The 21930-nt window shown below is 40.9% G+C and overlaps 1 protein-coding gene across 2 annotated transcripts in view; it reads left to right on the top strand.

Annotated features, from left to right (window-relative positions):
• Window positions 1-20992, top strand: part of LOC127426647 (rho GTPase-activating protein SYDE2-like) — a 32816-nt gene extending 11824 nt beyond the window's left edge. Inside the window, exons 2-8 of one of the 2 annotated variants that reach the window (XM_051673585.1) lie at window positions 9244-10029; window positions 11064-11951; window positions 12596-12825; window positions 12947-13073; window positions 13159-13328; window positions 16109-16391; window positions 19816-20992. In XM_051673585.1, coding sequence (XP_051529545.1) covers window positions 9244-10029; window positions 11064-11951; window positions 12596-12825; window positions 12947-13073; window positions 13159-13328; window positions 16109-16391; window positions 19816-20279 — 2948 coding nt within the window. In that variant the 3' untranslated portion in view covers window positions 20280-20992. The remainder of the gene's footprint in view (window positions 1-9243; window positions 10030-11063; window positions 11952-12595; window positions 12826-12946; window positions 13074-13158; window positions 13329-16108; window positions 16392-19815) is intronic. The other variant, XM_051673587.1, reaches the window with a different exon arrangement.
• The last annotated feature ends 938 nt before the right edge of the window (window positions 20993-21930 follow it).

Here is a 21930-nt window from a genome sequence, read left to right as displayed (position 1 = left end):
AAACTTCAGAATGATACCTTAAATCAAAGATACTCAATAGGTGGACTCCGGTCCGGATCTGGGCCAAAAGACATTTCGGTCCGGACCGAGCTCTAAATCTTTGTGCTAGTTATCTGACACCTGGCTAAGTGATTGTGTAAGCATACGTGTATACGCGCACCGAGCGAGAAGAAAGCGCGTTCAGCACTATTGAGAAATATTTCTCTCTGGAGTGGGAATGATGCGTTTAGCGCTGCACGATTTATTCCCGCTCCGTGCACATTGCCTCTCTCCCCGCTATAAACATGAGGTGCCGCATAAAGCCTAATTTACTGTACATGCGAGTTGCAGGTGTTTTTATTTTAACATCAACATTTTTAAAGTGGCACCTTTAGACTATAACGTTTTTTTCCCCGTCTAAATGTAGCTTTATTAATCAGCATGTTACGAGCCTTTCATAATAAACCGATTTTTGCTCTAATTTTGTGAAAATTAGATATCATCATGGATGGCAAGGAAAGCCTATTTATGCTTATTATGCAAACAGTATTTTAATGCTTCAGTGTTATGTAAATTGTTTGTTTGTTGTTAATAGATTCTCACTTTAAGGAAAATGTAAAAATGGTCCATGGTTTACATTTTTATAAATGTTCTCTCAGGACACCCCTGAACCCCCATACAGTGTTTTTAATCTGTCAAAAGGACTCGTACATACCTGTGTATATATATATATTTTTTAAACACAAAAACTGGACTGCTGTCATTCAGCTTCAGAACAAACTGTTGCTCTTTAATATTCATATCCAAGTGCCCTCGACTGATGAAGCCTTTTTCTCCCCAATTTGGAATGCCCAATTCCCAATGCGCTCCAAGTCCTCGTGGTGGCGTAGTGATTCGCCTCAATCCGGGTGGCGGAGGACAAATCTCAGTTTCCTCCACGTCTGAGACCGTCAATCCGCGCATCTTATGACGTGGCTTGTTGAGCACTTTACCACTGAGACCTAGCGCGTGTGGAGGCTTCATGCTATTCTCTGCGACATCCACGTGCAACTCACCACGCGCCCCACTGAGAGCGAACCACATTATAGCGACCACGAGGAGGTTACCCCATGTGACTCTACCCTCCCTAGCAACCGGACCAATTTGGTTGCTTAGGAGACCTGATTGGAGTCACTCAGCACGCCCTGGATTCGAACTCGTGACTCCAGGGGTGGTGGTCAGCGTCAATACTCGCTGAGATACCCAGGCCTCCAACTGATGAAGTCTTGATGAAATATTTTAATCTTTTGATAGAAAAGATCTCTCAGATCCCACTACTTTGGCTGTATCTGTGTCCCCAATGTCCTCATCCCTGCCCAGTTTTGAAGAGACTATTTTGACTGTTTAGGAATATATATATATATACACACACACACACACACACACACACACGCTGGTGGCCAAAAGTTTGTAATAATGTACAGATTTTGCTCTTATGGAAAGAAATTGGTACTTTTATTCAGCAAAGTGGAATTCAACTGATCTCAATGTTTAGTCAGGACATTAATAATGTGATAAATCACTATTACAGTTTGAAAAAAAAGTTCAGAACTTCTTCAACTACTTCAAAGTGTTCTCATCATAAAATTCTCCACGTGCAGCAATGACAGCTCTGCAGATCTTTGTTATTCTAGCGGTCAGTTTGTCCAGATACTCAGGTGACATTTCACCCCACACTTCCTGTAGCACTTGCCATAGATGTGGCTGTCTTGTCTGGCACTTCTCACGCACCTTACAGTCTAGCTGATCCCACAAAAGCTCAATGGGGTTAAGATCCATAACACTCTTTTCCAATTATCTGTTGTCCAATGTCTGTGTTTCTTTGCCCACTCGAACCTTTTCTTTTTGTTTTTCTGTTTCAAAAGTGGCTTTTTCTTTGCAATTCTTCCCATAAGGCCTGCACCCCTGAGTCTTCTCTTTACTGTTGTACATGAAACTGGTGTTGAGCGGGTAGAATTCAATGAAGCTGTCAGCTGAGGACATGTGAGGTGTCTATTTCTCAAACTAGAGACTCTGATGTACTTATCCTCTTGTTTAGTTGTACATCTGGCCTTCCACATCTCTTTCTGTACTTGTTAGAGCCAGTTGTCCTTTGTCTTTGAAGACTGTAGTGTACACCTTTGAATGAAATCTTTCAAAGCATTGTATAGCCTTCATTCCTCAAAACAATGATTGACTGATGAGTTTCTAGAGAAAGCTGTTTCTTTTTTGCCACTTTTTGAGGAGAGGTGTGATATTACAATGAGATCAGACTTGCGATTTTCACCTAGTTGATGTTAATATGGGCAAAAGTGCTGCTATTTGCAGTCCTTTCGGGTTCATGGTTTCTTTTTTAACAAACTAAACAGTGCAAGACTAGTTTATCAATGTGATGTCTAAACTCAGGAAAGACTTCATAAACACACACACACAGACACACAGACTGGTGGACGTCAGAGGTGAGGGGTGAGTCCAGTCAGAGTCCATGAGAGTGTGCTTTGTGTGAGTGTCTATTTTGGGGTGTATGTGAGCGTGTGTGTTTTGGATTGTTGTAATGAATAGTGAATGGGGTTAAGTGTGTGTGTGAGACTGTGAGTGTGTGTCCAGCTGTGGAGGAAAGCCATTAGCACAGACCGATCATTGAAATCCTTTCAACTGCACAACAGCTGTGTGTTTCTCGATGAAATCGCTCCTCGGTTTTTTTTTGGCCATGTGCGCCACTGTTACCTTTTTCTCTTTATTTTTTCTCTTTAATTTTAAAAATCTCCTGCATCTTTATCTGTGAAAGTATCTGCTATCTTGTGTAGTTTTTACACATGTCTGTCTCTCTCTCTCTCTCTCTCTTTTTCTTGGCTGCTTAGGCAAAAGAGGAAGTTGTCTGCTGGCCCACTTAGTGTACTGTAACACTTCCTGCTCAGGGAAGTATAAAGAGGGTCTTTGTGTTTGTGTGTGCTCGTTGTTTTAGTATTTAAGTCAACAAGAAATAATGTTCACAACCTATTTTACTTCTGTAATATGACATATTTCCAAGTGAAACACGATAGTCAACAAGAAAAACAAATGTAGGGCTGGACTTGATTTTTATATACGTTACTAATTGGTTGGGTGGTGTTCAATAGCAGGATGGAGTCATGCAAGTTTGCCTAAAAAGCTATTTGGTTATTGGTTAATCATTATCCAGCAGCCCATAATAAGTCTTTGTGACGATAACTTAAAAGGGTTATTATAGAGGTGGAGCAAATTATTATATTTTGATAAAAGATTTTTTTATTTGGAATAACATGCACTAATTAGTTAAGATGCAGTGAAATTGCCAGATTGCCTTTTCTGGTAAATGTACCCCAATCTGCTATTCCGTCTTTTTTCCGTTTTGCTGCCATTAACACATCAACGCCAAAAAACGTTCAACTCTGTGATGTCATTTGTCAGAAAGGCTTTTGGTCCTTTGTATACCTTGTTCCCGTAGGAAGCTAGTTATTTTATCATACGTAATAGAATCGCTTACTGTTTCTGTAAGCTGTCGACAAATTGAAAAGAAGTATAGAATATAAAATGTCTATTAATAAACGTACCCTTATTTTATAAACATATCCCCCAAAATTATTAAAGTATTTAAAAAAAAACGGGGTCTGGGTAGCTCAGCGAGTATTGACGCTGATTACCACCCCTGGAGTCACGAGTTCGAATCCAGGGCGTGCTGAGTGACTCCAGCCAGGTCTCCTAAGCAACCAAATTGGCCTGGTTGCTAGGGAGGGTAGAGTCACATGGGGTAACCTCCTCGTGGTCGTGATTAATGGTTCTCGCTCTCAATGGGGCGTGTGGTAAGTTGTGTGTGGATCGTGGAGAGTAGCATGAGCCTCCACATGCTGTGAGTCTCCGCGGTGTCATGCACAACGAGTCACGTGATAAAATGCGCAGATTGACGGTCTCAGAAGCGGAGGCAACTGAGACTTGTCCTCCACCACCCAGATTGAGGTGAGTAACTGAGCCACCACGAGGACCTACAGTTGTGCTCAAATGTTTGCATACCCTGGCAGAAATTGTGAAATTTTTAAAATATGACTGATCATGCAAAAAACTGTCTTTTATTTAAATATAGTGATCATATGAAGCCATTTATTATCACATAGTTGTTTGGCTCCTTTTTAAATCATAATGATAACAGAAATCACCCAAATGGCCCTGATCAAAAGTTTACACACCCTTGAATGTTTGGCCTTGTTACAGACACACAAGGTGACACACACAGGTTTAAATGGCAATTAAAGGTTAATTTCCCACACCTGTGGCTTTTTAAATTGCAATTAGTGTCTGTGTATAAATAGTCAATGAGTTTGTTAGCTCTCACGTGGATGCACTGAGCAGGCTAGATACTGAGCCATGGGGAGCAGAAAAGAACTGTCAAAAGACCTGCGTAACAAGGTAATGGAACTTTATAAAGATGGAAAAGGATATAAAAAGATATCCAAAGCCTTGAAAATGCCAGTCAGTACTGTTCAATCACTTATTAAGAAGTGGAAAATTCGGGGATCTCTTGATACCAAGCCAAGGTCAGGTAGACCAAGAAAGATTTCAGCCACAACTGCCAGAAGAATTGTTCAGGATACAAAGAAAAACCCACAGGTAACCTCAGGAGAAATACAGGCTGCTCTGGAAAAAGACGGTGTGGTTGTTTCAAGGAGCACAATACGACGATACTTGAACAAAAATGAGCTGCATGGTCGAGTTGCCAGAAAGAAGCCTTTACTGCGCCAATGCCACAAAAAAGCCTGGTTACAATATGCCCGACAACACCTTGACACGCCTCACAACTTCTGGCACACTGTAATTTGGAGCGACGAGACCAAAATAGAGCTTTATGATCACATAAGTGCTATGTTTGGAGAGGGGTCAACAAGGCCTATAGTGAAAAGAATACCATCCCCACTGTGAAGCATGGTGGTAGCTCACTGATGTTTTGGGGGGGGGGGGTGCGAGCTCTAAAGGCACAGGGAATCTTGTGAAAATTGACGGCAAGATGAATGCAGCATGTTATCAGAAAATACTGGCAGATAATTTGCGTTCTTCTGCACAAAAGCTGCACATGGGACGTTCTTGGACTTTCCAGCACGACAATGACCCTAAGCACAAGGCCAAGTTGACCCTCCAGTGGTTACAGCAGAAAAAGGTGAAGGTTCTGGAGTGGCCATCACAGTCTCCTGACCTTAATATCATCGAGCCACTCTGGGGAGATCTCAAACGTGCGGTTCATGCAAGACGACCAAAGACTTTGCATGACCTGGAGGCATTTTGCCAAGATGAATGGGCAGCTATACCACCTGCAAGAATTTGGGGCCTCATAGACAACTATTACAAAAGACTGCACGCTGTCATTGATGCTAAAGGGGGCAATACACAGTATTAAGAACTAAGGGTATACAGACTTTTGAACAGGGGTCATTTCATTTTTTTCTTTGTTGCCATGTTTTGTTTTATGATTGTGTCATTCTGTTATAACCTACAGTTGAATATGAATCCCATAAGAAATAAAAGAAATGTGTTTTGCCTGCTCACTCATGTTTTCTTTAAAAATGGTACATATATTACCAATTCTTCAAGGGTATGCAAACTTTTGAGCACAACTGTACTTAGTGGGAATTGGGCATTCCAAAGTGGGGAGAAAAGGGGATAAAAAATAAAATTAAGTATTTCACAAAAACAACTTGCCATCTAAACTCAATTAATAAATCTCACATGTTTTTCTGGAGTTTATAAAGTCCTGAAACAACGTTATACTACTAAAATAACGGATATTGGGATAAATAAAAGGGAGAACACACTCATTGCTTTTTACAGTGCTCCCACTGTCATGAAAAACCTGAAAAAATATATGAAAAGTCTATAAATAATATAATGAATATTCTAGTTTTTTTTTCTTCTAAATATTTAATGAGCTTGAAAAATCTCATGCGTTATGTAACTTGCAATCCATAATGATGTCTCATTTGTCAGTGAATCGTTCTTTTGAGTCATGGAAATTCATAGGTCAAAAAGGGTGGGAACCCTGACTTAAGCTGTAATAAACCAGCTGAAAACGAATGTGTTCACAAACTAAGGGTTGAATAAAAATAAAATGCACTAATAATTTTAATTTCAGGTCTGCATCTCCGCCAAACTCCGGTCGCATCAAATCTGTATTAATGCATTATATCTGGCAAACCAGTCAGTGACCTAAAAACACTGGATGAATCAACTTTTACCTGTAATATTCTCTTTTTATATTTCCCTGTTGTCATTATTGGCATCGAGGAACGAACTGGGCTGCACAGAGCCAGTTTCAGATGAAAAGCGCTTACGCGAGACCGCGAGTGCGGAATCCTGCAGCCTGGACATCTTCTACAGGCCGTGTGTTTGACACCACTGATGTACGGTTTGAACAGTATAGGGGGTTATTTGGCTGCTGGGTTGCAGTATATTGTGCTCTGGGAGCCCAAGCATCAGCAAGCCCAAAAACGCGACTGTACTCTGGAAACAAGCCCAAAAAAACGCAACCCACGACTTCCCATATTTATAAGCGACTTCATGAAAAAACAAGCCCAAAGTGGCTTATTGATCTGTTTCAAGTGACATCACTGTATGACCACGCCACCATGTTTGTGACCAATATTCCATTTACCTTCATTGTGCTGCGCTGTGAGATATGACAGAAATCTTCTTCATGAGTTAAAAGAAGCTCCTACATTTATACAGATGGGATCATCACAGACATTTTGTACTATTGTGACCAAATCAGCCCAGAAAACAACACAAAAACATCTGTAACTTCTGAATGAGAGATGTTTACAATAATGTACCGGTTGCCGTGGGTACTCGCCAGTCACACATTAGACCCGCTGCAGTACGGAGATGAACCGTGGATAAAATCTCTTTAAATGTCTGCGAAAGTTCAATTTGTCAATATTTGTGCTGTCTTCAGACCCTTATGAACTTTTCTTGGGACTTGGCATGGATCAAAAGCAAGTTTTGATGTTTTTCTTGATACCGTTTTTCGGGTGTTTTTCCATTCACCTCCATTGTTTCCTCCCGCTGATGGTCACAAATATGGCGGCTGTGGGGAAAAGTGACGTCACTGAAACGGGTCAATAATAAGTGACACAATATGGCAACACTGCTGCTTTATTTTTGACTCCCGAGTCACAGGTGTTAAACTCGTGGAGTAATCGCGTGGATTGTCCCAAAGCAAACTTCTTTCGTCAGTGTTTCCTGACCTCGTACATGCTCAAAGCATTAATCTTACGGCTTTGTTCACACATAACATCAAATTGGAATTTTTCTGTTAACGTTACAATTTCTCATTCCGGGAAATTGCCAGAGCTGATTTAATGGTATTTCCCAATGAGTCCTGTTAACACATGACTTCTAAATGGGAAAATGGCAATCATTTCACGTAAAACGACTGTATGTGTGAAAGCAACTATTCAGAATAAGACCGGGAATGTGTATTAAGAAATGTAAGTGTTATAAGCTTGTGCTGATTAAGACCTTGCGCTTTGTACACATCGCCCTTTACCACTACTGATTGGACAGTTAAGAGAGGTCCTCAGATTGACCCCTTCGGGCTCCTCATGGGCCTTGGTGGAGTGCTGTGAAGATGATCAACCTGGCTGTCTAGAGCAGGGCTGCCCAATCCTGCTCCTGGAGGGCCACTGTCCCACAGAGTTTAGCTCCAACCCTAATAAAACACACCAGAACAAGCTAAGGTCTTCAGGATTACTTGAAAACTACAGGCAGGTGTATTTGATTTGAATTGGAGTTTAACTCTGCTGGACAGTGGCCCTCCAGGAGCAGGATTTGGGCGTTCCTGGTCTAGAGAAAGTAAAAGTCATAAGGGCAGTTACTGGGCATCTCCAGAACATCAACACAGCACTGTGGGTCTCTCTGGGTCAGATGAATTGATCACTTTTTTTTTTCTCACCAATTTGGAATGCCCAATTCCCAATGCGCTCTAAGTCCTCGTGATGGCGTAGTGACTCACCTCAATCTGGGTGGCTGAGGATGAATCTCAGTTGCCTCCGTGTCTGAGACGTCAATCCGCACATCTTATCATGTGGCTTGTTGAGCACGTTACCGCGTAGTGCATGTGGAGGCTTCACGCTATTCTCCATGGCATCCACGCACAACTCATCACACACCCCACCGAGAGCGAGAACCACACATTATAGTGACAACGAGGAGGTTACCCCATGTGACTCTACGCTCCCTAGCAACCAGGCCAATTTGGTTGCTTAGGAGACCTGGCTGGAGTCACTCAGCACGCCCTGGCTTCGAACTCGCGACTCCAGGGGTGGTAGTCAGCGTCTTTACTCGCTGAGCTACTCAGGCCCCCCGAATTGATCACTCTTGATTAAAACACTATTTAAGACTCCAAACAGGTTCAGATCTGATCTGCAGTTGTGCAAAGTGATTGCAGTCAAAAACGTCAGCTCAGAATTAACTGAACTTTGTGAGCTACATGTTAAAATGTACTGTTGTAATGAATGAGTGGTTTGGATGTGTTATTGTGGAATTGTAGTATTGTAAACCAGCAAAAGTTTTGACATTCACAAGCTGTACTGACTGAAGAAAAGACAGATTGAATGAGCATTTGATGGATGTTTTTTTTTTTTTTTTTTTTTTTTTTTTTTTAAGCGATTCTAGAGTCATGCAAGGCAACTCGGATAATGCTCAGATCAGAACTGGAGCACACACTGGAGTTATTCATGGCTACTGGAACGGGATAAGATATTTGGATAACTGTGTGTCACAAGCCACGTTCGTAATTTCAAGAGGGGAAAGAACAGACTGGGAGAGAAAGGGGGAAAACAGGAGAGGAGGGAGTTTGAAGAAACTTCCAGATGTGCAGGATGAGAAGGGAGAGAGAGGGGGAGTGAGAGGGAGATGGTAAAAATCTTCCCTCCTCTCAATGTCTGTTTTTGGTCTTATATAATTCCTTCCAGTTGTCCTCTCTTTTGCTCACATTCTGCATACGTCACTGCAAACTCATCTTAGAAATGTTGTTTTAGGGAGGAATTCTCCCAAATCAAATCCTGCAAAGGTTAATGGCCTCCAGTTTCACATTTATTCATGGAATTTTGAGACTTGCTGAGTGCAACAAATCTCCAAAGATCCATTCTTAAGTTAGTCACTCCAGTCCAACCAAATATTTCAACACCAAATAAGGCCAGAAAGTCTTGCAATGCTAATGATTGCTGGTTTCTTTCCTCTTAGAAGTGACAGGGAAGGTGGATCTTATCCAAAGTTCCTCATCAACATCTTCATCCACCTCAGGCCAAGTTGAGACAGAGCTCTCGGTTGTGGAGGAGTGTACCCGACGCTCCCAAATCACTGTATCCAAAAAACAGAACTGGGCCAAACTTCCTTCAACGTGCAGGGACCTGGCCAGTGCAGAGCTATGTCCGAGTGTAGTCTGTGGACATCAGGACTGGAATTTGTGCTCAGGGAAGGCCAAGGTTTCAAACCAGGCCTGGAGCCAAAGGACTTTGAGTGACGATGGCTTGAATAGTATGCAGAATGATCTGGAATTGGAGTTTGGATACTCCAGGACACCTTACGACTCAGTTGATGCTGGTTTCCCAGATTTGACCCCTCCTTCTACAGCCTATACGGATGCGTGTGTCACGTCCAGCTCGGTTAAGATGTCTGGGCAAGGTGCCTACCTCCAGCACCTGGACAGAAGCAGTAGAGCTTGGGTACTGTCCACAGGAAAGCCCCAGGCTTCTGACGTGGCCCTCCCAACCAGAATCACAGAGTGGCGACAGCGACCAAATGTAGACGGCAACATTTGGTACAACCCCATTCCTGAAGAGGATGACACACGGGCTGGGGTAGGAGTGGATCTGGAAAAATATGAAGACCCGTGGAAAAGAAGAGAGTTTGAGGGATCAGTAAAGGAGAAAAGAGACCAGAAGCATTCACAGGGTTCGACTCTTGCCAGCATCCATCAAATGAGAGACATTCAAACAGAGACTGACATCAACAGGGTGGACAGTTCGGGTACGGTCAGGTTTTCCATTATGTGAGAGTTTGGCTCAAGCTATGATGCTATGCTGCATCTACTTTTATTTTCTGCTGGAATTAGAGCTGATCTTACAAAGGAGGTTGAAGAGAACATTTCTGTTTCCAGTAATATTTATCAGATAAGAGTACTTTATGCTTTGAAGATTGTGCTACGATTGGTGTTCTAGATTATAAAAGGAACAGGCTACTGCCCTCACTGAGAGATCCAATGCAAAATCCTAGCTGAGATAGGAAGGAACCACTTTCCTGAATGTGTAATTATAAGCTCTTTCCCCAAATCTAGTGTGCTGCCTACCTAGACAGCATTTAAATGCATCATAGGTGCACTCCCAAGACAAAGGCAGTTCCAAAAGGTATTCTAGAATATGTTACTTTTAGTCAAATTATAAGGCAGTCACATTTATCCTTTGTGGAGGAACCTATCCCAAAATTATTTTCCACCATCAGGTCAAACAGTTCTGTACACAGCGAGTAATGGTTCCAGTAGCATTTCCATTTCAGAATGGTATAATTACAAACCGTTCCTGGCCCAGTTTTCCCAGCACAGTTAGCTAACCATACTCGATGCTGATGGGACACCTTTAGTATGTGACGACTCATTGGTCATTTGCTTAGTCAGCCCATTCTAATCCTAATTTCACAGCATTACAGTAGAAAAAGAAACCAAAACCGTGCCAATGATACCAGATCGGTAAGGAATAGCACGATTCCCAAATGATACCCATTTGACCCAATAGTGGGAAAGTGGCTGTGGTTCAGGGAGCATTACACTATCTATTTAAGAGCAATATCTTGCTGCCTATATAGAACATTCCAAATCAGTCACTTAGGAGGTTCCATTTTAGTTTGGATGCTGCCATAGAAGGCAGCTACCTGAATAGGCAGTAGACAGAAACTCGTCCCACGTGCAATTAGAGCAAAACTTCCCTGTCAGGATGTAGAATCATCTTAAATATTATATAGTCCCCATTAAGTTTCTAACATTTATGTCTTGGTTTCTTTTGGTTTAGATCTGGTTGTGCTACAGTCTGAAATTGTTAGCTCTGCTAGCGGAGTGAATTCTGACAGTCCCGGGGTACCAAAGAAAACCCCTGGTGAAGCTGGGAGTGGTGGCAGTGTGATTGAAAGGATCAAGTCTCCAGGAACAGTGCGGCGGCTTTCTATGAAGATGCGCAAACTCCCAGAACTAAGGCGGAAACTTAGCCTACGTTCGTCTCGTAATCAGCGGCATGAACAAGGCCAAGCGAATGCCAGCAGTGCACCAGGAGCGTCGGATGAGGTGTCACCCCCAAACGCATGTAAAGAATCTTCCAATGTCATCAGCAAGTACCATCTAGACTCCAGCGCTCCTGCCAGGCCAAGACGACGATCTTCACGAACACTTTCTGCTAGTAAAGGAGGTTATCTTAGTGACGGAGACTCACCGGAACTACTGCCAAAGCAGGGCACAGGTCAAGGGTCATTGGAGTCACCAACACCACCGCCACACTGTGGAATTAATGATTCGCTAGCTGTGGCGGACGCAGAGTCTTTCCGTTTGTACTCACTGGTGGATCAACCGCGCTGTGCTCAGAGACTTTCAGGCCTGCTCACGGTGCATCTGCTGGGCGTAGAGGAGCTGCTGCGTTCCCCACGGAGCGACATGTCTAAAGAAGTCTTCTGTGCCATACAGGTGGACGGAGTGACCCGAGCTCGAACTGCCCTGCTCACCTGTCGAGGGGCATGTCTACCGCTGAACCACACCTTTAATCTGGAGCTCGAGAGGGCACAACTGCTCAAACTGGTCATCTTGACGCCAACCGCTACCAACACAAACAATGGGTCTTCTGTGCCTGCCGCTCCCGCCCGTAACCGAGTGTGCTGCCTGGGTGCTGTGGCTATACATCCCCTCTTCAAGGGTAAGATACTCAGTTGCAACTCAAGTGACAAAAATAGTAAATCATGTTATAATTTTTGTCGTTAGTTCGATCATTTGTAGCAGTCACAAACATAGTTGACACAACCATGTTCCTGCTTCAGTTCACCCTGAATTGAGCCACCTTTTCACTCTCTCCTACATTCACATAGGACTGTTGCATTTTTCCACCTAGTGACAGTCGTGATTAAATTTCAATTTGCTTGCAATAGATAATTCAGCTCTAAAAGCAAAACAATATGTTCTCTTCAGCACTTTTCATGTGGAGTTCAAAACCGCGCAAATCATGTGAATGTGACTTCACGATTGCTGTAGCAAGTAGATAGCAATGATTAATATTGTGGAAGAGATTTTAAGAGACTTAATGCCCATTGCAATGAATACTTAACCTATTTTTTTCAATTAGTCAACCTCCCACTTTTGCGTTTAACGTTTAATGTTATTTGAATTGGTGCTATTTTAGTGCATTTCTGTCTTTATTTTAAATGTTAATAATTGGCTTTGATGTTCCTCTGTGCCCCTTGTTTGTATATTCTCTCTCTCTCTCTCTCTCTCTCTCTCTCTCTCTCTCTCTCTCTCTCTCTCTCTCTCTCTCTCTGTCTATGTGTCTGTGTGTCTCTTTCTCAGCCTCTCGCAGTCAGCAGTTGTGTGTGAGGCTGGAACCTCGTGGTTTGTTGTATGTGAAGTTGACCCTGTTGGAGCAGTTCGTGACCCCATTCCCCCGCCTCAGTGACCTGACTCCCCCCACTGTGTTTGGGGTTGAGCTGCGTCACCTGGTGGAGAAGGAGGGGTCTGTGCTGAAAGTGCCTCTGATCATTCAGAAGTGTGTGTCTGAGATTGAGAGGAGAGGCCTGAGGGTGAGACAAAATCATACATCTGTTTGGCCAAAAAGTGCATTAAATACAGTATGTCTGTGCTATAAGACCGTTAGATTTAAGGAAAAGTTGTAAGAAATTGTGTGTGTTTCTATGAGTGTAGGTCGTGGGATTGTATCGTCTTTGTGGTTCGGCTGCGGTGAAGAAGGAATTACGAGACTCGTTCGAGAGAGACAGTGCAGCAGTTACACTGAGCGACGAGTTGTATCCCGACGTCAACGTCATTACCGGTCAGTGAACCAAGTCAGTGGATTTTTGTGTATTAAAAATGCACTTCTGTGTATAATATCAGTGTTTTTGCAATGTCATGCTCAGGCATTTTGAAGGACTACCTGCGTGAGTTGCCGTCTCCTCTCATCACGAGGACCTTGTATGAAGTGGTTTTGGATGCCATGACTGTTCGACCGGCATGTAGAAACGACAACGATGCACAGAGATCACAAAATACTGTTGCGCTGCTGCAGTGTTTGCCTGAAGCTGAGAGGGTAATTCATTCTGTTTCACTGTGTCTGCTAACCTTTTATTATATCAGGCCATTACTGAATTCTTCATTCTGATTGGTTGATGCATGTTCCTAGGGTGTTAATTTCTGCAACTGCATGGAGATATGGAAGGAGTGTCAAATAAACAGAATATCAAAGTGTCATATAGTCTTCACTAGGGTTGCAAAGGGGCGGAAAATTTCCGGAAACTTTCCAGAAACTTTCCATGGGAAGTTAAGCTGGGGAATTTTGGAAATATTGGAAAAAACTTTGGGCACTTGGCTATATGCTGCTGCATCTTTGTGGCATTCTTAACATAGGTCTTTGCACAATATTTGCAAATGTACAGAGCCTTTCCTTCTACATTGGCTGAGGTGAAATGTATCCACACATCAGATGGCGCACGTGGCATTGTTCTGTAGAATAAGATTAGAAAAAAGCTTGTAAAAAAAGACTAATGCAATGCCATGCACAGATATATAAATAGTTAGCTAAACAATTGCAATATTCTGGAATGGTAAAAATATTTTACAATTGATGCTGGACAAATGAACAGAAATAGGCTAGATGAATAGATGAACACTCCTCAATCAGCATGCTTAATCAAACTATAACCTATTTTCTTGTATGATAACAGAAAACTGGCTAGCAGAAGAAACAGCATCACAGTTGAGCTAGCTAGCACCATGATAGCTAGCCTCTTAAATTGTCAATGAAATGGTGTTAGCTAGCTTACATGTAGCATATCTGATTTACTGGCTAGCTAGCTACTGTATAAACACATTTTGATTTAGTATTTGCTAGTTAAATGTTAATACCATAGATCAAATATATGTACCCTAGTAATATCATCAAAACTCACTTGACTGAATGTAGTCCTTGGGCTCAAATGCAGTAGTGTGACTTCAATAGTCCTGCTGTAAGTTGTGTGCTGTGTGCATGTGATTGAGGGATACGCAGGGTAGAAATTCATCTGAATTTGCATTAAATCTGGTTGTTATAACCAAGATTATGCTGTAAGATGTTTTGTTTTCAACTACATTTAAGTTCCCTGTTATAGGCTAACTTGCAATTTTGCAAATTTCCAGTTTATTCCCATTAATTCCTGTTAATTCCCATGGAAAGTTTCCAACTTTGAAAATTCCTGGAATTTTGCAACCCTAGTCTTCACACATAACAGTGCTTACGAATTTGTAACCGGGGCTTGGGGCAACTAAGGGGTAAGAGGGTGTTTCTTCAACTTCGGACACCTTTAGCACTGTGGATTTCTAGAAAGTCTCATTAAAACATTTTTCTAGTCTACTAACAATGTCCATCAGTGTGTTCATGCATCACAGGATATTTATGTCATTCAAGTCATGAAAATTCCTGTAATATTATCTAATGATAAATATATAAAAATAAAATATTATTTAATTAATTATAATAGTAATTTTAATTTATTCCTATTTAGTTTATTTTACTATTCATATAAATGTTCGTTATGAAATTAGCCTCAAGACATGAGTTTGATATTTTTTTTATTTTTAAATGTTAAATCTCAAATTCTGTGTTGTGTTTAATAGAATTCTGTGCTGGAAATGACGCTGATGGAAATGACATTTTTAATGGTTTTTAAATAAAATTTGTCTTGCTGAGGCTCATTTCATAGTTAACATTTAATGAATAATAAAATACATTAATAAATAATAATTAATTAAATATTTTATTTAATACATTTATTATTAGATAATATTATTAGGAATGTATTAATAATATTTAATAAATAAATATTTAAATTAAACAATATTTGCACACTTTTTGCATCATTTGGCAAAATTACAGCTCGATTGGAAATGATGGCCAATAATAAGTGATATTTCCCTTGATTTTTTTTTTCTTTGTTTTGTCTCATATTTCATCTCAAGCGTGCTCTTCACTCACTGGTTAACAAGTACACTAACTTTTGACAAAACTTTATTATAGGTAAAATGTTGGGAAATAATTCCTCCAAAATATATATATATTTTTTTTGTTTATTTCACTCTTTGTTTGGATGATCAATGTTTTAAACATGTAATAATTAGTATTTTTATAGTATATTTTCATAGTTTAATATTGAAAGTCTAAAACAGTCAAATCTAGACATAAAAGACATTTCAAAAGTACCAAAAATAAAAGATTGAAGTTGAAGAAACTGTTGAATTGTTGAAAATGAATGCTCACTGCACCAGTGTCTCTTGTGTATTATTTTGCTGTCTGTTGTTACATCCACGGCTGTCCACACATTTGCCAGACATGAGTCTGTGTCATGTCCTGTTGTCCTGTTTAAAAAGAAAGAAATATAAAAAAAAAAGAGGCGAGCGGAGAATAGATATTGTGTAGGAAGAGAGGATGTGATTTTACATAAGAGTACTAAAATAGAAGTGTGCGCACTGCTCTATCGGAGCTCTGGTTCTCTCTCTGTGTCCTTATTGGCCAGTTTAATGTTTGTTTGTCTCATGTGTAGATCAGAACAGCAGCCTGAGGGCTTCCAGTATGTTCCAAAACAAACTAATAGAGATGAGAACCATCTGCCCTCCTGCTCTCAGAGATTTGTACTCATTCTGTTCTTATCCCTCGTTCTTCATTTAGAAAAATATGGGTTGTTTTTAGGAGCGGTATGTGAGCTTGCATAATGTTACCATGTTTAAATATCCTGGTAGAGCAACATGAAATCAAAATACTTCCTGCTGATGTGTGTATATGTGATCTGTGTCTGTATTCGTTTGTGATCTTTGTGTGATGTTGTGTGTCTTCTGAAGGCCACTCTGTGTTTCCTGTTGGATCATCTGAGTCTGGTGGCGTCTTCTAGTGACAGCAACCGCATGACGTGTCAGAACTTGGCAGTGTGTTTCGGGCCGGTTCTGTTGACCCCCACGCAGGAGTCCTGGCAGGCCGGTCTGACAGCACCCTGTTCAGGGGCACTAACGGGAACCGCGTCCGGTCGAGGAGGGCGGAGCTTTGCACACAGTGAAGAGATCGCCAGCGCTGTTGACTTCAAACGACACATTGAAGCCCTGCATTACCTTCTGCAGCTCTGGCCTGGTGAGTGTGCTAATACCGTGTGGTCATATGTGATAATTAAACCGCTGCAATTTAATTAAATGCATGTTCTGTGTGCATGTGCGGGGCTCATAATGCGCTGTCTTCTCGATTATTAGGGGTTCAAGCCCGAAGGGCTGAAACCCTATTGTAATTTTGTTATTATTATTCTGCCCTAAAACTGATCGTGCAGAACAAACGGTAAGTTCTAGAGAGCTGAAACTTTGAGGGAAGGTAGTCCCCCAGAGCACTACAGCATATCAAAGTTTTGGCCCGATCGGCCTCAAGGTGGTGCTATAGTGACTGTGTTTACCATAACTCCTAAACCCTTCATTTCCGTCATGAAAATTGTTGCGCTACTTTGCATAATTCAAAAAACCTACTTTTTTGAACTCCTCCTAGGCTGTATGTCCGATTCGCACGAAAATTGGGGTGTGTCTACTATGAACCCTCCTGACAAAACGTTTTCAAAGGAATTTTGATTCGTCAAAGCGTTGAGAAGATATAAGCCAACGGATTGGTCAGGTGTCATTTTGTACGTATTGACCAATATCTACCAAACGAAAAGGCCAAATGTTACGAAACTTGAAACACATAGACAACAGGACATTTTTAGGATGCACGCAAAGTCGCGAAAAATTTTGCCTATAGGGGGCACTGCAACAAAAAATGCTCATAACTCCGCAAGCGTATGATCAATGAAGTTGAAAATTGGTATGCATCTGTAGGGGCCAAAGGCTAACATATCCTACAGTATCAGTTGGACAAATAAAAAAACATGGCCGCCAGCAGCCAGTCAAATTTCAGCAGCTAATAACATCAAATCTGAATGGCCGACCATTACGAAACTTGAGATATTTGTAGACAGTGTCAGAATAAGGCTGTGTACCAAGTTTTATGAAAATCGGCCACAAGGGAGTGCTATAACAAGGACATTTAAGTTTTCGCCAATAACTCTGCAACCGAATTGAATAATCTAAAAAAAAATGTCCTTTAATTCCTTGCACCAAGACCTACAAAATGTATATCTTCGTTTTATTGCATTTTTATCAAATGTTTCCGCTATTCTAATTTTTTAAAAAGGAACTTTTTCGAACTCCTCCTAGGCCGTATATCCGATTCTCACAAAAATTGGTGTGTGTCTACTATGAACCCTCCTGACAAAAAGTTATCAAAAGAATTTTGATTCGTCAAAGCATTGAGAAGATATAAGCCAACAAATTGGTCAGGTGTCATTCATTTTGTACGTATTGACCAATATCTACCAAACGATAAGGCCAAATGTTACGAAACTTGATACACATAGACAACAAAAATTTACTCATAACTCTGCAACCGTATGATCAATGAAGTTTAAAATTGGTATGCGTCTTGTAGGGGCCATTGGCTAACATATCCTACAATATCAGTCAGACAAATAAAAAAACATGGCCGCCAGCAGCCAACAAATTTCAGCAAAATGGCTTTATAAATGGTGTGTAAATTATTGTATATTATCCAATGTTACCTGCTATTGTGAACTACATCTAGGACTCCCTAGGTCAATAATTATCAAAGTAAAGTTGAACTTTAGTTATTTAGGGGTTGCATTTATCATGTGGATTTGACCAAGTGTATCCAAAAGCCTATAATTCCTAAAATAAATATTCAAATTTCTAAAACGTTTTTTGGAGATTGGGTGCTTTGTGGCTTTATAACAGTTAAAAAGTAAAAACAAAAATGGCCACCATAACAATTATCCTGTTTCAGGATCGTTGAACACAAGACATCAGAGTCATATTTAACACCAGTTTGCAAATTCAGCAACTTACAAAGTACATATACAAATACATACTTTTTTTGGATACTTTGAAAGTTCTTAAAAGGCTTGAACCCTAACAATTGCTGCTTGCAGCTGTATTTGCAATTTGATTTTGCTTTGTGCCATTAGTTTGAGCATATATTTTAATTCACAGTGTTTTAGTAAAAAATATATGTAGGTAAATAATGATTTTATTACTGGTTATTTGAGTATATTCCTCCATATAAATTAAATTGATTAAATATCATTCTTCCTTGTATTAATTTAGTGAAAAATTGTAGGGAAACATGCCTTCATTATTTTTTGCTAGATTTTACTTCATGCATTCAACATTTTAAATCTACTTGGCTGCAATGGCTATTTGGTTGAAATTAAGGTTCCTTTGATTAAAATAAATAAATTATAAAAAGTGCTTTAAAGCCATTTCAGAGCAAATATGTAATTATCAAGATATATACTGAATATCATTAATAGGCTTAAAAATATCGAGATGTATTTTTTTTTTTTTTTAGCCATCTTGCCCTGCCCTACTAGATAGGCAGCTCACTAGTTTTCGGAATAGAGCTTGTGTGTGTGCGTGCTGTTACAGTAGCTTCACAGCATCACTGTTGCCAGACGCAGCAGCTGCGTGTAATCTAATGATGCAGCACACGTGATGTATGACATGCAGGAAGAATTTCAGTCTCCTGTGACGGCTTTTGTGAATTTGCATGCGGCATCAACCAGATGATGATCACAGTATTTAGAGTTTTGATGCTTGCATGCATTTTCTTAAAAAACGTACGATTCTCTTAAAGCAGAAATCAGAAATTTTGTCACCTGGAATTAGTATTTTTATTTTTTTACCTTTTAATTCAGTCAATGCACTTAAATCCTGAATAATCCGATAAGTTGTTACTAATCAAATGAAATGAACATAATCATGTAATTTAATAATGTGTATGACTAGACCTGCATAATAATATTTAAGAAGTTACAAACTAGGGGTCTGGGTAGCTCAGCGAGTATTGACGCTGACTATCACACCTGGAGTCGCGAGTTCAAATCCAGGGCGTGCTGAGTGACTCCAGCCAGGTCTCCTAAGCAACCAAATTGGCCCGGTTGCTAGGGAGGGTATAGTCACATGGGGTAACCTCCTTGTGGTCGCTATAATGAGGTTCTCGCTCTCGGTGGGGCGCATGGCGAGTTGTGCATGGATGCCACGGAGAATAGCGTGAAGCCTCCACACGCGCTACGTCTCCATGGTAATGTGCTCAACAAGCCACGTGATAAGATGCGCGGATTGACGGTCTCTGACGCTTTTGCAAAAGTTTTTAAAAACAATGCTTGTGCTACAAATTAACCATGGTGTTAGTAAAACTGTAGTAACCATGTTTTATTTTGTGGCAGAATGATTACCATAGTTTTTATTATTATGGTTTTACATCAGATATCATGATTAAATTATGGTTACTCTAGTAAAACCATGGTATATTTTTGTAATGGATAGATAAAGCTATTGTGATGGAATGCAAAAATATTTCATAAAATAAATTCCCTCTGTGTCCTCTAGGGGCTTCATATATATTTAAGAGGAATTCATTAGGGGGCCCTTATTAACATTGTTTCATGTCTTTTTCTCTGCAGTTCCTAAAGGAAGAGTGACAAATAACTCTGACCAATCACCCTTCAGCCAGGATGCTCTTTCTGCTCTCACATCCCAGAATTCCTCAATGCGGCGGGCTCAGCGTATGCCACTGCGTGTGGAGCTTCCATCTGCTCAGGACGTGGTGGTGTCCCGTCGGGGGCGTGGCCGTCTGGAGAGCCCGCCCTGTAACCGTTACGCTGGTGACTGGAGCGTTTGTGGGCAGGACTTCATGTCTAACGACGAGGCGGATTATGACGAGGTGGCGGGCAGCGAGAGTGATGATGACATCGAGCAGCAGACAAAGAAGCGAGACGTGTGGACGTCACCTGACGGTTTGTACGTCGATGATTTTGCGCTGGACTTTGACGCACCGTTTACTTGTCGACTGAGTCTAAAAGACTTCGATACGCTCATTTCAGACCTGGAAAGAGAGTTGGCCAAACAAATCAACATCTGCCTGTGAAACTGGACCGTTATGAGCCATGTAGCTATTTAGGAATGTGCATTTTGCTCATTTTTACGACTCGAATACTCGAGAGATAAATTGATAAGTACTTGGGTTTGTCTTTTTTTTTTTTTTTTTACTGTTAGATGCGCGTCAAAAAACAGACACGTCACACTCATTCTGGAAGACACTTGCGTTCGTTTCAGGGGTCTCAGAGCGTTTTGCAACAATTTTGTCTTGTATGTGAACACCATCTTAGAAGTCCACCGTGCGGTTCACTTAATGAACGCAACACGCTTCAGTTTCGTTTTTATTTTTTCAATAACTTTTAGTTGCACTTTTCCAAATCAGACCCCTTTCAAACCGACACGGTGTGTACACTATTGTGGCACGCAAGACGAAATGGGCAAAGACCTCCACTTAAGGGGCCGTTCACACCGATCGTGTTTTTGCATCTGTCCGCACTGTTACTCGGTTGTTTTCAATGTAAACACTAGACGCTAGATTGATGTTTTCGATTGTTGCGCCGCATATCGCTGTTTATTCAGTGTCTTTTTTTTTTTAGATGCCATGTCAAGTTAAACAGAACTTAAAACAATATTTCAGGGTCAATACAAGTTAATCTCAATACCACAAACTGTTTTTTTTGGGCTTGTCTGTCCTTTTCTTTAAGAAAATCACAAATCAGGTGGGCCTGGGTAGCTCAGCAAGTATAGAGGCTGACTACCACCCCTGGCGTCACAAGTTCGAATCCAGGGTGTGCTGAGTGACTCCAGCCAGGTCTCCTAAGCAACCAAATTGGCCCGGTTGCTAGGGAGGGTAGAGTCACATGGGGTAACCTCCTTGTGGTTGTGATTAGTGGTTCTCGCTCTCAATGGGGCGTGTGGTAAGTTGTGTGTGGATCGTGGAGAGTAGCATGAGCCTCCACATGCTGCGAGTCTCCGCGGTGTCATGCACAACGAGTCACGTGATAAGATGCGCGGATTGACGGTCTCATAAGTGGAGGCAACTGAGACTTGTCCTCCGCCACCAGGATTGAGGTGAGTAACCGCACCACCACGAGGACCTACTAAGTAGTGGGAATTGGGCATTCCAAATTGGGAGAAAAAGGGGATTAAAAAAAAAAAAAAAGCACAAATGTGTGTTCCAGTGAGACACTTACAATGGAAGTCAATGGGGTCAATCTGTAAACATTAAAATACTCACTGTTTCAAAAGTATAGACACAAGACATAAACAATATGTGTGTTAACACGATTTTACTGTCATTAAATCACTTACTAACCACATCTGTGGAAAGTTAGAGACAATTTTGCAACTTCGTTGCCATGATGACACAACGCCGTTATCCCTAAAACTCTAAAGCAAAGATTTAATCAACTTTACAGCTCAAATAATCCACAAGTTTTAACAGAAGAATGAATGTAAGTGCTTTTATAAAATTATAAGCGTCACATTTCTGACTTTTAAACCCTCCAAAAATGGACCCCATTGACTTCCATTGTAAGTGTCTCACTAGGAACACACATTTGTGCTTTTTTTAAAGAAAAGGAGGAACGAGTCGAAATTAATCTTTGTGGTAATCAACATTATGCCACAAATGCTGTCGACTGAGCTGAACTTGTATTGAACCCGGAATATTCCTTTAAACCTTTAAAAAGCACTTCTCG

The sequence above is a fragment of the Myxocyprinus asiaticus genome, chromosome 36 (genome assembly GCF_019703515.2).
Source record: "Myxocyprinus asiaticus isolate MX2 ecotype Aquarium Trade chromosome 36, UBuf_Myxa_2, whole genome shotgun sequence".
NCBI classification, from domain to species: Eukaryota; Metazoa; Chordata; class Actinopteri; order Cypriniformes; family Catostomidae; genus Myxocyprinus; species Myxocyprinus asiaticus.
Note: the sequence above shows the minus strand (reverse complement) of the source record. Positions and strands in the feature narration are given on the sequence as shown.